This window comes from Dermacentor albipictus, chromosome 4, assembly GCF_038994185.2.
Source record: "Dermacentor albipictus isolate Rhodes 1998 colony chromosome 4, USDA_Dalb.pri_finalv2, whole genome shotgun sequence".
Taxonomy (NCBI): domain Eukaryota; kingdom Metazoa; phylum Arthropoda; class Arachnida; order Ixodida; family Ixodidae; genus Dermacentor; species Dermacentor albipictus.
This window is the reverse complement of record NC_091824.1, coordinates 31,732,843-31,750,829: the sequence shown is the minus strand read 5'-3', so window position 1 is coordinate 31,750,829 and position 17,987 is coordinate 31,732,843. Positions and strand designations below refer to the sequence as shown.

The window sequence follows — 17,987 nt, the reverse complement described above, 5'->3', positions numbered from 1 at the left end:
CCACCGCGCGGCCGCGTCCCCCGCAGCCAAGCCAGCACACTTACTGCGCTCTGTTTTCCCTACTTGCTCGCCTTCAGTGTCCAAGGGGCACCATCGGTCGCGCCAGTCAGCGGCTCCTGCTCGCCAGAGGCCCGGCTCCGGTTCGCCAGAGGGGGCAACAGTGACAGCTGCGTCAACCTCCTCGCCCACCTCCTCTCCGCATATTGACGCGTCAGACAGGAGAGTGCACGTGTCGGATTTGTTGCCGCCCGCGGCGGCGTCTACCACAAAGTTCGGCTGTCCTCGTTCTCCAACTCAGCTGCTGAGCTAGCTACCGCAAAAGCAACCACCTCCTCTTCTGCAGATTCCTGCTGTTCTGGCCGCGCGGCTATCGACGAATAGGTGCGGATGAATAGGTGCCGAGTCCTCGTGGTCTCCGCCACATCCTACGCACGCCACGTCGCAGGCCTCATGGCCGAATCGCTCGCAATGCGAGCACTTCGGCGTGTCGCACACGGCCGCGCGGTGACCTTTCAGGTTACACACACGACTCCGTCATAATAAGGCTGCAGGACACGCTCTCCGAGGAACGGGCCGATAGCGTTAAGGAACGTGTCTTGCAGAAAATCCGGCGTGAGGCGTCGTGACGCCAAGATTTTCCAGCCACACATACAAGGGCCTCCCATGTGACGCAAGTAAATGACTGAAATAATTGAATTTCTCAAGCTAAGATACGTGAAAAATTAGCAAAGTACGACTTACGCACAGCTCACAGGCATGACAGCTCTACAGGACTTAATACAATTATATGAGAAAACATAATCCTGCTACGCGAGAACTCAAACCCCTTTTCCAGCGTTTCTACAATTCATAGGCCAGAGACGGCGTCCACCACTTGCGCACGCCAGCGCGCATGTAGAGAGCTTTAGATTAGGGGGCGCAAGCGACTTGCCTACGCAAGAACTAGGCCCGACGGTAGTGCGCATGAGCAGGCGCTGACGTAGAGGTCTGCGCATGCGCAGTACCGTGGCCCCTAGTTCTTGCGTATGCAAGTCACTTGCGCCCCCTAATCTAAAGCTCTCTAATATCGCAGGGTCCACGGAGCGACGCGCCCACTTCGTTGAAGCACTTGCAGATGGCGCTCGCCACTGCTGCATGGCGGCCTATGAAATCGGAAATCCCGCCTTCGTGCATAGCGTTCGCTGAAGTTGCCGCTGCAGTTGCCAGGAAGCCCGAGAAGAAGTAAGGGATCTTTGAATGCTATGGCGTTCCAGTCTTAAAGGCGAAGCGTAAGCGACCTTCAAATTTGTTACGTTGCCCAGGATCCAGGATTTTGAAATCAAAGCAAGTTTGACGGCCCACTTCAAGGAGGAACTTGTGTATTCGCACGTTCTTGGTACATTCACAACGTCCCTTGCAGTGTTTGCCAGGAGCCGTGGCCTGGCTTGGTATATCAAGCGAAATCCACAGGCCGCCATATGTGAACAGCATGTAAGTACTACGGCGTCTCTAACACAACCTTACTAATATGACCACTTCCAACTTTACCAAACTAAACACGGTGGCGCACTTGTCGTTTCGCGTCCTGTAGGACGTCTTGTTGCACTGCCTAATACAAAGACATACATGACCTAATCAATTGCATTACACTACCATGCGGGCTGACAGGTTCCTTTCATTGTGTCAAAAGTTCAAGCAAGGATTCTAAAAATGGCTTGCAAGTTGAAAAACTGTAGTTGCAATCTGTAGAGAAGGGACGAACCTATTTCTTCGCATACCTGACAGCTTCAATTTTACTGAAATATACGAGCCCTTACAAGCTTCACAGTTGTCAGAAGTAATTTCTTAGAATGAACTACCTTGGTCACGTTGTCCACGTATATTCCTGGTGGCTCGGACAGTCGATGCTCGCTGGGCTCGAACAGCTCATGCTCGGGATCTGGAACTTGCCACGGTGTCCGACGTTTAGACCACTGCACGCCCGCGCGCTCATTACGTAGAATTTTTCTTCAGCACTACGTCATGTCACGAATCAGAGGCAATGGCAATGCAGGTAGTGCTGCTTAACGGGACACTAAAGGCAAACATTAAGTGAACCTAAAGTGACAGATTAGCGCTCGTGAATCTCTGGGGCGTCAATACTACCGCGAACTGAGGCTTAATAATGGAGAAATTGAGGCAAATGCAGGGCATCATTACAAACTTCCTCGGGACATTGAAGTACTTTCCTGATGACGAAATCACTCCTCTGTTAAATTATATCACTAGTAATGACCCACCCGTTGCAAAATAAAAAAAAACACCGTTGTATTGTATTGCAAGACGAAATAAAATGCTACTCGTCCAGTTCTATTTATATTTAGAAAAAAGGTCTCATTGAAGTTACCCTTGACAAAGACGCGTGTGGTCACAAGGTATCGTTTCGCTTGACTCCGCGCCACCCACGCTTTCACGTTTTAGCTGTTTCATGATCGCGTAGTGCAGCGCTAGTTTCACTTGCTCGCGAAACTCGCACAAACTGCAAGTAGCGAAGAATTAAACTTAAATGTGTTGTCGTGAGATGCCCGAACGGTCTACGCCACTGGATCAGAAAGCAACTACTTCGGCGAATCCACCGCTCTGTCTCGGCTCGGTACCACCGTCTGTCGGGCGCCGTTTTACGTCACTACTTGCCCGGTTCGGTGGCGGGATTCGCAAATTCCGAAAAAGATATTCCGACCCTTAGATACAATTTTCTCGCAAACAAAGTCCTTCTTGGCACAAGATAAGTGTTCGAAGATTTCTGCAATGGTATTTTAACTGTCCACGTCGAGTTAGTATGGGCTTTTAGTGCCCCGTTAACAATGTCCGCTCTTTTCTGCGTCCTGACAAGGGGCGTGGACAACATCTCGCACCCAGATCTCTTGGGTTATACGTCAGCATGAAACGTAGTACATCGCACAGTTATTGCCTGCACCCTCAAGTAGGGCATTTGTAGGAACGTGCTCAACATTGGTGAACAGTGGACAGTTATTGAAGGGAAGAACAATACCTTCACTGTGTCCTCTTTTAATCATTGCATAACACGCGACTACATCTACAGAAACAAACATCATGTCATCTTTGTCTGATGGGGATATGTCGTAGGAAAAGTTCCATTTTGGTCTAGTCATACGTAAGTTTTATTATAAGAAGAATGTTTAACGCTCCATAATATATTATACTTATATTACCATACATTACCATAGATTGTTATACCGATAAGCTTTTCTTTTTTTTTGAGTCAGTCAAATTGTCTCTGCGTGCATCCTATGACCACTTGTGCTGTTCTCACTTTTTTCATCAGACTCAGTGTATCGTTGCCCTGATTTATTGGTCTATAAGTGCTCAAATAACTTCCTAGATTGCATGAAAGCGACTAATTGTGTAACAGACACAGCGACAGTCAAGATAGCATGTCCCGTCATCGGCGCAACATATGGTGGACACAACAATCTCGAACGAAAGACCCTTTACCGCTTACCAATCAGCTAGAACCGTTGTTTTAATTTGAACGACTTTGGTAATTATGCGCTGAATCTTTGATGTATTGCCGAGATGTAATGATATTCCTGCGCGTACAGTAAGCAACTCTCCAGCTGTCTGTCGTTAAAATTAAAACTGCAACGCATACTGCTGGGTGGTTGAGTTCCGGCAGTGCAATTTGGTGCTAAAATAATAAATTTCGAACAAATAGCTTTCTGTCTTCATCTGCTAGACTCTCTAAAACCTCCAGAAATTATCACAAGCTCCGCTACTAAACAGTGCTTTACTGTTCTGCTGTCTCTTCCTATTTCGTTTAAGTTTGAAACTCCCGAAACAGCCTTTGATAAGTCAGCCAAACACTAGACAATTATAAAGCGGCCGATCTCTTTTCAAATTACAACGAAAAAGAGAACAGGATCAATCAATCAATCAATCAATCAATCAATTAATTAATTAATTAATTAATTATTAATTAATTAATTAATTAATTAATTAATTAATTAATTAATTAATTAATTAATCGGCCAATTTAAGTGCTCAGGAACAACCCTAAGATCCGAGCGCCGGCGCTACGCATACACTTAAAAACAAGTAAAAATAATTTAAAAACTGGGCAAAGAAAGAAAACAAACACGTGACTGAAAAGAACAATTATGACAAGAAGCGCGTGCATACAACAAAAGTCAAGATGAATGAAAAAATAAAAGGAGGAGAAACGCAGCAGAACAATGTGTGAAACTATGAAAAAACAACGCAAAGCTCGGAAGAGCACGATGAACGTTAGTTATGAAAAAATTATCTAGGTCATTAAAATGTGCCTTCGCAAGGCTCAGTGTTGGTGATGACAGGCGCGAACGTGGACAGACTTATGTTCTCTTGTGACCTTCTGCGGAACACGAAACATGTTAAATCTGAAGAGTTCGGGGCAGTTGAGGGCACCATAAAGGAGTTCGAAAAGAAACAGAAGGTCAAAGCGATTACGTCGGCAGCGAAGGGCAGTGATGATGGTTTTATTATTATTATTATTATTATTATTATTATTATTATTATTATTATTATTATTATTATTATTATTATTATTATTATTATTATTATTATTATTATTATTATTATTATTATTATATAGATAATGCTAAGAATAATAGACAGCTATGGCACATCGGTAAACCTGCTATGCAACACTGACACACCCGAGGAGTATAGTTGCGACATATAGTTCGAACATATGATCTTTCCAGTTATAATTGCATCTGCTGTAGTTCAAGAGTCACGAGGGGGCGGCAACAGCACTGCCGTGCACAACTCAATCTATGTTGACAAGCTGGATAAAACTAGCTAATAATATTAATAATGATAATAAAAAAGAAAACCCGGCCTAGCTATGGCTACGCCTATATGGCTATGGAGTTTGGCTGTCAGCACGTGGTCCCACGTTCAAACCCTGGCCACTCCAGCTGCATTCCGATGTCGGCGCAATAAACAAAAACGTTCGTGTGCTGTGCATGGTTCCCGTCATTCTAAGGAATTATGAATAATTTCGGAGCTCCAGAAAGCGACACCTCTCGTAGCAGATAGTGGGTACACTCACATAATTTCTTTTTTCTTTCTGCACGCTCCAAGATTTCCGGATGCTTTGGTACTTTTATTCCGCTCGAAATGAAAAACGTCCTATACAACAATAATCAAACTTGCAGATACCTCGCGTTACCGGCAAAAACATTATAGGTACAGCTACACTAATTGGTGATTCAGTTACCCGTTCTTTTATTGCTTCTTCTTTTTCCATCTACTCTCGTCACACTGATGTGGATGACCGCGGGTTTAGAAGTCTCATCAACAAGAAACGAATTATGTTCCGCCGTAGTTATTTATCGCGCATATGCTTTCGGAGTGGCATATTGTCGCAAGTTGCCAGTAGACAATTTTTCCGCTGGAAAGAACGTCATCTTCCTTTCTTTTTATCGGTACTGTAATAAGAAAATAACCGATACCGAAGACCACTAAATAAACCATAAAAGTAAACTATTGCAGCCAACAAAAAAAAGCTTGCCGCCAGTGAGGATTGAACTCACGACCGCTGGTTTACGAGACCAGCGCTCTGCCACTGAGCTATAGCGGCGACAATGCAAGTCCCGACAACGTTGCGTGCTTTTTGATGAGGCAGCGATAGTAACCGCGCAAGAAATAAAATTGTATTGCGCAGAAATGCGCGTACCTGAAAGCTAGCGGATGGCTTACCAACAGGTTTACTCAATACTTCTGCGAGAAAAAAAAGGAAAAGAACGAATGCAAGCATATTTCTTATAGTAGACCAAATGTAGAGCGCGTGTTTTTCTTTTTTTTTCACAAAGGAATGACATTCCTTTAAAGGAAGTGCTTAGTGGAAAACGGATGCAAATAAAAGTTTCATTATTGTTTATTTCATGACTGTGAATGAACACTTGTTTCCGTAGCAAATCACCTTCCTTAGAGAGAGGGGAGGTAAGAACTCATAACAGAGAGATCAAGGCTGAAAAATTTTGGAACAATCAATAAATGTTACACATTAATTTATAGTGCGGAAGGGCCCAAGGTATTCTTCGCTAAACGGAAATAAATTTTATCTGAAAGATAGGGGATACATGTTGGGAAGAGGAACAGATAACAAAAATTACAATGTTTTTTTTTTTTTACTTAAAGAATAAACATTTTCTCAGGCCTCGCTCGCCGAATATTGAAGGGCAGCACGCGAATAAAAAAAAGTATCGCGAAAAAAAAAACAACAGCCGCCAGTGAGGATCGAACTCACGACCGCTGGTTTACAAGACCAGCGCTCTGCCACTGAGCTATAGCGGCGATGGGAGCCAGCCTCTTTAAGACACGAGTTATCGGCATAGCCATGTTTCTTTTATTATCGTTATGAGGCAAAAATATAACGCCAACGCCTTAAGCATGTATATTACACGCCTTGAATAGCCGGTCATGATGGCCCATTGTTCACTCCGATACAATGGTGGGCGGATACCGGAGTGGTCTGAAGGACAGCTATTATCCGTCACCGTTTTGTTTGATTTCTTTACTTAGTTATCAGCCAGCAATACATAATGCCTAAAGAAGGAAGAGGTGGTGGTATGTCAGCTCTGGGGAATGAATGAACTTATAGATGCAAGATTTTAGAGCGTATTGCGAGATAAAAAGAAAAGTGAACGCAAGAATCTTACCCCAGATAAAAACAAACAAAAAACAACGCACTTTTACGGTTGCCAAGAAAGATACCGAAGACACGCGTATCAGTGGTAGGGAACGAAAGTGGTTATCTTTTGCGTTATCTTTTTGAGGGAGTGCTCAGGGACTGACGGATAAGCACTGTGATATGCGACGTGGCTTCGCCTCAAGAAAAGAGCCGGAAAGTAGGGCCGTATTCACTGAGCTCCGCTGTTCGTACGCATTTTCATTGCAGAAAGTTCTTACGCTAAGATAGGCCTGTATCCGACGTGGCAGAAGATTCAACTTAGGGCGCCATGTGAGAGCGAGGAGGAAGAAAAACTCGGATCAAACAAGTAGTGTGAGTGCGCGCGCGCTTGTGTGTGTGTTCGTGCGAAAAATAAATTATGGGGTTTTACGTGCCAAGACCACGATCTGATTATGAGGCACGCGGTAGTGGAGGACTCCGAAAATTTGTACCACCTAGCGTTGTTTAACGTGCACCTAAATCTAAGTACACGGGTGTTTTCGCATTTCACCCCCCTCGAAATGCGGCCGCCATGGCCAGAATTCGATCCCGCGACCTTGTGCTTAACAGCCTAACACCATAGCCACTGAGCAACCACGGGGGGTTCGTGCGACAATTCCTGGCTCCGTTCGTTAGGTGCATTTTATTTCACAGCACCACTCTTGCACCAGCAGTACACGTAATTTTCGTAATTATGGTGGCACGGTATTTTATTTGTGATATCTTTTTTGATATGTCATTGGATTTGACATCCCGCTACGTATCATGGACAAGATTGCCATCTGTCGTGCGCGTATGTTGGCTAACACCGTAGGCCACGGGATTAGTGAAATCGTGAGCGCAGACACTACGTAACTTCGACTTAGTGCTGAATTGAAACGATGAGCAATATAATAGAAGGCTGGATGTAACAGCACGGAAGACAGTGGCGAATTGCGGAACAAGTTTTAACAATTAGATGCGTCTAGACGTTTATTTTTCTTCGTTGTTTCAACGCGCATAGAGAATTATAGCCTCCAAAAGCATCGCGAAAAATAATCATCCGTAGCCCTATGAGCGAGATAAAGCTCACAATAGGAAAAAGAATAGAAGTGCTCAAAACACATCAATGACAAATTTAACGGTTGTCAGGGACGGACGCCGCACTTCCACTTGCTGCCACTGAATTGAGTGTCATGACCAGTATGAAAACTGGTGCTATTGCGCGCCTGAAGTTACACAGCCTATCGGACATTAAGCAGAAGTTACCAGTGCAGCATTACTGTTAATGCTTTCCATTACAATTAGGCCGTAAAACTGTTCAACACATTTTGAGATGACAAATGAGAGCGCGCCACATAAACATAATGATCACGCGCCATCCTGGGCTATCAGAATCGGGTGCTACAGCGCGCTCCACCGCTTAACCGCGTCATCTAGACCGGCGCAAATAGACTTGTTTAGGTTCGAAAGACTGCTGCCAGCATATCGTAGACATTTCTTCTCATGTCAGCAGCTGTGACGGGTGTTTAGGCTTTTTGAATCGACTTACGCTTACTATTGGCTCAAGTACTGAAGTTCGCACCTACGCTACAATTACATACGTGTCTTTTTTTTTTCTTTTCAACTACAGCACTCGTCTTTGCACCGGCGGGCATCGCAAGCTTGCTGATCTTGCGAACTGAGCTTTGTGAATACGCTTTTTTTTTTCGTAAACTTATTCTTGCCACCAAATTTGTTTCTATGATCGTTTAGCGCATTCCGCCCCAGATGTACCATGTTCGCTCGTTACGAGGGCAGACGCGGCTAGGCTGAGTGTTACTTTAGTGCAATAAAAGCATAAGTTTGTTTTTTCAATATGCAGAGCACTTAAAGAAAACACTGTCATAACGAGGCCCGTATTGTTGTATTTCGGATAGACTACGTGGCTATAGGGAGACATTAAAGAGAGAAAAGGCTCAACGACAATTTTGATTTTACCAAAAACATTGTTTACTTGATGTTTATAGGTTACCTAAATCACCAATAACCTCTTTAATCGCTCACTTAAGCGCACATGTTCTAAATGCGAAATTGAAGCCGAGGTATAGTCAACTCATATCAGTTTAGCAGAAATCCTGTGGCCACAGCACCGTTTTCTAGATATTTGTCCATATAATCTGCTTAAATATTTCCTGGGTGTTCGAGTTAAGATTTCTCCGAGATCTCAAATACATGCTGTTTGGGAACTGTTACGGGGCCGCTAATACATTTCAATTGTCATACCACGTTTTAGGTAGCACATCAAGAAGTGGTGCTGCCCTTCATATATTTGCTAACGGACAGGATTTCACTAATGTCCTGCATCAATTACCCAATTGCAACGTCTTCCACAATGTAAAGATCGATTAAGATTTGATTAAAAAGGTGATCAGCACATTTCTATTATTTATATTGTCTGTCACTGAATTAACTGCTGCTGGTTGTGTTGGTCAAGCCAGGTAGCTTTAAAAAATGGGCTCAAATATTAGTTCTATTTTGCGTTCCATATAAAAAATTTATAATATATAAAAATCAGATTTACGCCAAGCGCACAATAAATAAATATGAAGCCAGTGTCTATTGGCGTCACCTAAATGGCGGCTAAACCAGCAAGAAACAGGTCTGTCTTGAACTTCAACAGAGTTAAAACAGCAGGTTACAACTGTATCACGAAGGCAAACCTCATACAACGCAAAGTGTCAACTGTGTCTTCATAAGGTTGTTATACAGCAGTTCTGTTCCAAAGTTACAACCTCAGCTGTATCAGCCAATTGGCTCCTAAGTAGCCCCGTTTGCATTGTCCACACTTCGTCCTTAAGGCTTCAAGTGCCAATTACTTCTTTACGACAATCTGCCATTAAGAATACGCTGTACGGAAAAACATAACCTTGTTTATTCTGTGCTTTCTGTCATTAAGCTCTATAGTCTAAACTTCATTAGTACTACATAAATGCTAATTCGTGTAACACCGTTATAGTTCAATCTGGGTTTATTGACATGCGTACCGAAAGATAGTGTTTTAGTTATGCTATGGAGTAAGAAAATATTGAACTTGCGAGTAAGGTCGCACAACAACTGTATTTGTGCACACAAAATGCTTCACTGCCTGAAAGAAACGTTGCGATCCAAGCTTGCTGCTCAAGTGACTTACAGACAAAAATGAACTAAGCCGCAGATGATTTTCGTTAATAATCAATGCCCAATCGTAAAAGAAATTTAGATGCACTGCACGTGATTTCTACGGTGGTTAAATGACAGCAGTGCCTTCTTTTTTGCCAGGCTATGACAATATGCAACTTAGGTTCAAGAAAGCTCAAATCAACTTCTGCAGGAAGTACACCTATATGCACAGATGCATAGATATTAAGTTAACGATAAGTTCCACGTTTTAAGTTTTTTTTTTATTTTTGCCACCTTCAGTACAATAAACCACAAGCGTGCGTTCAAGCTTCGGGGGGTGCTCATTTAAGGTAACCTAAAATTTAAAAAATACCTAGCCCTCAGTACGACACAGGTTTATGCATCCACTCACGACGCAACATACTGACGTGTGCCAAAGATGACAGACATGTCGGCATGCTCACTGTGTAATCACTTATCAATCATTCTGATAAGCTGCGTGCGCGTTGCAAAGTTATGGGCTTGCCATTTTTAGCTCTTCTCGTGAGATGAAGCTGGTTGCTTAAATGCTTCCGTGCATTTCAGGCTGCACATACTGCCCACGAAATAAAAGACATGTGTGCATGTGCGCTTGTGCATGTGCATGTGTGTGCATGTGTATGTGTGTGCGTTTGTGTGTGTGTGTGGGTGGGTGGGCGGGCAGGTGTGTGGGTGTGTAATGCTGAACTCGTGACTGAAGGTCATTCCTCCGAGCTTCGAGATAGGTTCTCAACGAGCCCCAACTCTTTATGGAGAAGTGTCCACTCTTTAAAAAAGGTCGTTGTAGGTATTACTTACCTGCGCGTTATTTACTAACTTTGTATAGCTTCAATTGCTAACGGTAAAGTTAATAACATTACTGACTATAAAAGGCGGCAACTGTTATTAATGGGTCTCAGCTGTCTATTCCGAATGCACTTGCATCACCGAACATAATATGTTTCTAACTTACAACACTTATAGTGGACCCACTCTAAATATGCAAGAGCTGGTCCGACATACGCATTCTGGGCTATAAGCTTTGTATCTCGTGGTGAAAACTACGTTTAGAATTGGTAGCTAAGACGCATTATTAGCAGGGATTGCCTTGTTAAGTCATTCTTGTTAAGAATACTACCGTTAGTGATTGCAGTTATACAAAGGTAGTAATTAGTTTAACAGCTGTGTAATAACCACAACGTGCTTTTTAAGACTACGAGCACTGTACTGCGCTCCTCGGCTGTGTGAATTTGGTGTCATTTAATATAAATAAATGCTATCTCAATGGCTTTTTACTGCACGCATAAAAGAAGCAGTCGCTTCTGTATACAGGCTGAGCAAGGTTTCTTCACACTGTGCAGCCCATATACAACATCTTCGACAGAGGTTTTGTAGTCACGTTGGACAGAGACGGGAGAAGCGGGGCAGTTTAAATATTTTAACATTATTTGACACTCGCAGCCAAGGAAACCTGCAAGACATACTGCCATCGCACATGTGATTCTCTGTAGTAATTTGTCGCCACTGCGTCGTGCAGAATTGCGGGTGAACCAAAAATCACCTTTTCAACAGCAAAATTTAATTAGCCTGCAGTTACTTACTTTGTGCCAAAGGATAAATGATGCGGTACATTACAAGATATCACAGGATATAAAAACCGACCAGTAAGTCACGATAAATAAAGGCGTGGGAAAGGAACATAGGCGTTCAAGGTACCGTTAGCACATCGAATGGCAAGTAGATTTTTTTTTAGGCTGAAAGAATTGAGCTGGAGAGTGGTTCAACCCTGACTGACAATTATCCGCTTAGCGATGTACTTCTGAAGGCCCGCGTGAGGTACAGGGATAATTAGAGATCTGTGGGAGAAACCTTTGTCCGGCAGTGGGCATAAATATAGGCTGGTGCTGCTGCTGCTGATGATGAGAACCTTGTAGAATTTCTCCACGATAAATCAGTCATATCTTTAAGGATACTGTTATCAGCCTCGAAGACAGAGATATATGTGAGTGAGGGTCATTAAAGAGGAATTACACAGATATTGTTGTTTACGGCACACGTCCGAACGTATGCATGTCTATTATCCTGCTGCCTGCCTAGAAAGTGGAGCACAGAAAACGTATAGCTATATGCAACGTCTTTCATATCTTGATCATGAGTTCCCGCTGCTCGCAATAGACAGCTAAATTAGGTTTAATGACGCAAAAGCATCTTGGCCTAAGCTGCAACAGCCACAAGAATGGAAAGCTAATAGCAGGCCTGAAGCGCGAGTCGTCTCGTGGGTAACGATACTTCTGTACAAAACCCCCAGAACGTCCTCGAAATTTCTGTGCTATTATACATGAATGCCTAGTGCAAGTTTGCGGCCGTTGAACTCTTCAATATGTGACCGATAAGGTAAGCAAAATATTGAACAGCAAAAGCTCTCCCGTACACCCTTGCCGAACATATGCGGCAGGCGTTCACCATTGAATGTTTCGTATGTCTTGTATACCATTGTAAGAACTCGCACTGCCTATCTGTGGACGGAAACTTGTAAAAGATCCTCATTTGCGCCCATCCACCCGTCGTTTCCCAAGTATAGGCATTCAGTGTACTCGTCATTTTGATATGCTGCTTGACGCGGCAGAACTTCTTCGCTGTGCCTTCTCTGGGATGATTACTGCGGCTGTCTTTTGTTGTTTGAGGTGCAGCGTGTCTGATGTGCATTATGAGTGTTAGTCATTATGACAATCTGCAGCAACAGTCAGCACAAGCGCCAAGCCTTCCCGCAAGTTATATATTAGTTCACATGCGTGTCTACATGCTTCACCGTTCTATAAGCATAGACAGTTAATGAATTGCTGTTGGCTGTCCATGCGCAGTTCTGTAACTTATACCTTAACGTCTTCGGAGGGATTAATTTCGCCTGAAGTTACGGCCAAAGGAGCGAGAAAAAATGCCGTTGCCTCCCCACGTTCCCTCTTTCGTGAACTCTCCTACCAGTCTGTGATTTCATCAGTTTTCAAAGTGTATTCTCTCGCATGCCTCTCAAACCACAGCGTCCTTCAGCGCGTTCTTTCTAAACGGGAGGAACGTGTTCTACTTTAGCAAAAGTACGCCGGTGCCGCTCACTCCGTTTGCCTTTTGCATGTTCCAGCTAGGAACAAGCCGCGCAAAGATGCATCGGGCTCGTAAGATAGTTCAATGCCTTTGTATACGGACATCGCAGGGAGCACGCGTAGTAAACAGCACAGCTTACTGTGAAGGCGCGCTTCAGTCGGGATCCATCGGTGTTCGTTGAGAGGGGGAGCACGTCGTCCAATATCAGGACCAGAGAGAGGTTAAACGACACTCCCAGCAGCATGACCAACAGCACGGATGCTAGGCTCGGCATGTCCGTGGACAACATCATGTTCACTTGGTTCCATTGCATGCCCGTCACTGCGCATGCCGACAGGACGTGCCGTTTTCGGAGTTTCAAGATAGCCTATTCCTTGTCGAGTAGGTAATTAAAACTTATTGCGATGGTGCTAGAACACAAACTCACAGGCATACGAGGGCACATATGCACACGCAGAGCCTTGACTCAGAAAAAAAAGGTCGTGCCTGTTACAGCTAAAAAGGTGTAACGGTTTGTTTACTGAGATCTTAGTAACCGTGGGTATTCTAATGGCTCAGGTAGCAGAAGTTACTACACAAGGAATCACGTGCATGCACTGCTGCAAAAGAGGTGGTGCGAGTTGCTAAATGTACTAAAGTCTTGTCAAAATATTTACCAAGATCTTACTAACCGCAGGTAGCAACGGAGCCGGAAGTAGCATGTACAAACAAAGGAACTTGCTGCATACAGTACGATGAAGGTCGTGCCATATACTAACTACAGTTGATATTTTCTTTTACTTGGCTTATATTTTCTGTAATATGTTGAGTTAAAGTGTCACCAACTCCCGCCTAAAGTCTGGGATTCAGACTGGCTGTATTTCCTGAAATAGAAGTAAAATGAATAAATGAGAACTATAAGCCGCATTTCATACATTTTATTAGAGTCACCTCAAGCGTAGCTAATATGGTTGCAGGTAGCAGCGGGTACTAGTAGTAGTGTTAATACTAGTATAAAGTACTAGCCCTAGTACTTACAGGTAGTAGCACAGATACTAGCGGTTATGTTACAATTACTGCGGCATTCGGTTCCCACATTCCAGATAGATGTTCTTTAAAATTATTGTTTCCGAAATGGTTTATCCAACATTGCAAAATCACCACCTAGTTTATATTTTGCACGCCCTGCCCATTTGTAGTTTGTCATTTTGTAAATGCGCCCCTTCTGAAAGCCTTAGGCCTTCGGCGTATAATAAATAAATACATAATAAATTATTCAAACTACTTATTGTTTATTCTTTGGCTATGTTTGTAGCGAAGTCCGTTTTATTTACAGAGCAACTTCCATAGCCAAAAAGAAAATTTAGTCGCTTCTGCGCTAAAAGCGTAACCACGTATACGAAGATTTAAACGACAACGATAATCACGTTTTTCACGGAGCTTAGTGACTATTATATACCGCCGAAAAATAGCACGCGTAGTTCATGTGTGACATGAAGCTAAGGTTGCACGTGCACTGTTTATAGCAACCCTCAAACAATAATGGAAAATGCATCGGGTAATACTTGTTGGGGGGCTAGTTGGTGCATGTTTCCAGAAGAGGGTTATATAGAAAATGCATCGTACGGTGCAAAGATGGCAATACTGTGTGACGCGTATCCGAAAACGTCTTCACGAGCCTTGCCTTTTTGTAGCATATGTCGTATCGGTTAGTGCTAAAGTACTCAGCTAGATAAACAAGGTGGTGAGCCTTAATTTCTGTAATGTAATGTCGGTGCATAAGTGTGCCAGCGAGTAAATACTAACGACTAATCCAGCATAATCCAAAGTCACCGTTAATTTAGATGCCGCACTGAGACTGATGCTACACAGGTCATTCTTTTTAAGATTCCGTAAAACCTGAAGATGATCGCCCTGTATAGGAGTAGCCTTCAAGCAAGATATTGAATTTGAGATGTGAGTGGATCCATAAGTGAACACCCGCGAAAACAGACGTTTTCAATGCCGACACTGCAAAAAAAAGAAGTCCACAGCTCCACCAGTACGGTGCGCTAGAAATTACGCACAATCTAAAACGTTGGTTACCAGCGTGGCCCCTCCGCGCGTTGCTCCAGAGAATACGGGCCGCCTACGCCAGGCTGAAAATCTCGGAGGCGACGTATTATGATTTGTGTCATATTCAATGAACACCAGACGCACGCGCAGTCTGCTTGGCTGCCATCTATATACATGTATTGGAAAAGTAAGGTAACTACAAGTACCGCAGCTTCGTTAACATCGCCTATGTGGTATATACGGCACGATCATTTTTAAGTTTTACGGAATTTTTCTAGATGATCTGTTGCAGGTAACATAACTCTGCTGCTTGAGCTGGATTATTCATACAGGTGGACAATTCTTGCTGGGAAAATCGAAACACATGTTACGCCTAATAAAAAAAATTAACTAAGTATCTTCTCATCAATTACTTTATGGCCCTTATGGCAGTTTAAGAAATGCAGCCGGTGCGTTAGATAGGTCGCATTTCGTGGAATGAACTTCCAGAAGGACAACAGATTGGAGACATGCGCCACCAAGCGTGCCGTTAAAATGCACTGCTGTTGCACTTACGTTTACTTTTTCAAACACTGTTCTATGCACTGAAGCAGGAAAGTGACTGGAACACCCATGTACTGAACCCAAACCTTGGGAAACTATATCTGAAAACTGGTGTCACCCTGGAAATTCATTTCAGCTGTATACGTCTTGCAAACTCTCCGGCTACAATTTATAAATTGCAATATCTACCGTAAATTAATTAAGTAGAAAGTTATTATTTCTTAATAATCCTAATATGTAATTCGATTTCTCGTGTTAGTAAGGGCGGCCTCTTCAAATATTCCAGCTAACTGACAAGAATTACGCCATCTTCCACTGGAGACATTTGCAAACTGCGGAAAACCTAAAAATGCTCGTCGCGTTAGTTGCTTATAAGCAATTCAGCCGAAGCGAAATGTCGTTTCAGCCGGCCTTTGCGTCGCTACAGGCTTCCGAGTACAAACAGGGCGCTATATTGAAAGTGCCAAATGTAGAATGTGCAGTTATGCCAGACCAGGCACTCCGGAACTGTTAAATTCTTTAAGAATATCAGACGACACCTAAGCACTGCTTATCAGTTATTATTGAGATAGTATTAATGCCCAATGAAAGCCGCTGGGCGTTCTTTCGAATTTCGCTCTGCGTGTAATTTGTCATAACGTTACGCGGTGCCCGATCCGGGAATCAGCAGCAGCATGCAGTGCCAATGACACATGCCACTGACATCCTGTGCGACGAGACCGAGGAACCGGAAGCGTCCATCAATGCTGGTAGGCGTGCGCAGCAGCTAAGCCCCATTGGGATGAGTGAGAGATATACGGTTCCTGCGTCCGAAAGTGAGAGCGAGAATGACATGGCATCACGGCGATGCCCTGTATCCTCACGCTACACCTGGCGCGCTATGGCTGGCGTTCGTTTTGGCCCACTCTGCTCATCCGAAGTGCACTCGTGGCGTGGCGTCTCAGCCAATGGGAATTTAGGTGCCATCTCGCTGCTACAGACGATAGACGTCGGCCCTTTCGCACAATGGGCCATTTGATGCTTTCGCATCAATAACACATAAATGTGCCGGGGTTAGGGGGCTCGGTACTTCTCTCTTTGATGCGATGGAAGTGAGTGGTGAATGCTCGAGAACAAAACTGCGCGACTCGTCTCACTGTCTCGCTCGAAGGTGACGATGATGTCCATGGCGAGCTGAAATGCCGTGTTTGGCAGCATGCAGCACAGGAGTCGTATGGTGACCGTCATCTCGACGAAGAGCAGGTACGGCAGGAAGGAGACGAGCACCGCGAAGCAAGTGGCCAGCACGACCAGCGTCTCCGACGTGAAGAAGGTGGTGACGAGCGTCACAAACGAGATCAGGTGCAGCGCGTACGTGTACAGCAGCGTAAGCAACACAGTCGGATCCGTGTACTGCAGGTAGGAGGAGCCGAAACGGTCAGGCACGCTGGTCACCACGAACAGCTGTCCGCAGCACGAGGCCATCAAGAGACCGAGGCCACGCAGCAGCACCTGGAATAGAGTAGGGCCGCAGTGTGCTATCCATGGTCAATACGACAGTGAACACGGAATTTACGTTGAGCATCGCGAGAAAATGGGCGAGTTGGTGAGTCGTTCAACTTGTAACGCGCGGACTACCATTGACAGCCATGACATGACACACCAGCCAGCTAATTAAGAAAGAGCGAAATCGAATGGGTTTAGACAAGTATTTCCGAATAAGAACGCCTTGTCTTGCGAAACTATACTTGGGAGCTGGACACGGATACAAACGCTGCTTATGAACGCAAGCTCGAAGAACGTGGAGGGCTCAAGCTGACACGCATCAATCATGGTGAGAGAAGCGCTAGCCGAAACAACGAAACTTCGTCCGCATCGCCTGCAGTCTGCTATTCCTCGTCTGCTTCCTTGCCACACTGCCCCTCGAACGTAAACTACCGTGCGAGAGCAAGCTGACATCGCACAAAAAGGCTTTTCAAGTGGCCGACATGAACGACATCGCCACTTGGCTCTACATACGATTGGCCAGTGTCTTTGGAAGCAGTGTCATAAGTTAGATCCGAAAGTTGTCGTAAATTAAGTTGGGACTTCAAAAACGCGAACGGAGACCTGGAGTTCTTGCAAAGGTACAGCCTGTGCTCTAGTAGAGTTTGGTACAGCCAATGGGAAATTGCATTGTGCTGTGTTTTTTTCTGGCGTGTCATGTCGGGATGGTCAGTTGCACTCGGCGCATTACAAGTTGAAAACTGAATTGGTTTTGAAGCAGCGGTATTTTGTGATGCTTGTATTCGGTTCCAACGTAGTAATAAGCAACATGCAGCCTTCCCGTTCCACACATAGCTTCACTGAACACCTTTATGCATGCCATGCTCGCTTTGCCATTACCATCTTTTGTCAGTGACTTGAGTGCGGGTTTTCTGTTGTTCGAGGGACTACTAGTTATACTATCGATACGGTGAGTTCGCATATTATCATCTTTCGAGGCTAACGGAAGGAGCCA

General features: G+C 44.3%; 1 protein-coding gene and 2 non-coding genes across 3 annotated transcripts in view; all 3 read right to left on the bottom strand.

Moving 5' to 3' along the window:
- Positions 1-17,987, bottom strand: part of LOC135900144 (phospholipid-transporting ATPase ABCA3-like) — a 168,209-nt gene that overhangs the window by 99,020 nt on the left and 51,202 nt on the right. Inside the window, exons 4-6 of the mRNA XM_065429583.2 lie at positions 16,645-16,999; positions 13,071-13,252; positions 1,839-1,952 (exon numbers count right to left, since the gene is read on the bottom strand). Coding sequence (XP_065285655.1) covers positions 1,839-1,952; positions 13,071-13,252; positions 16,645-16,999 — 651 coding nt within the window. The remainder of the gene's footprint in view (positions 1-1,838; positions 1,953-13,070; positions 13,253-16,644; positions 17,000-17,987) is intronic.
- TRNAT-CGU (transfer RNA threonine (anticodon CGU)) lies at positions 5,531-5,602 on the bottom strand. The gene has a single exon. It is a non-coding gene; the product is annotated as a tRNA-Thr (tRNA).
- On the bottom strand, positions 6,247-6,318 carry TRNAT-UGU (transfer RNA threonine (anticodon UGU)). Its single transcript has one exon. It is a non-coding gene; the product is annotated as a tRNA-Thr (tRNA).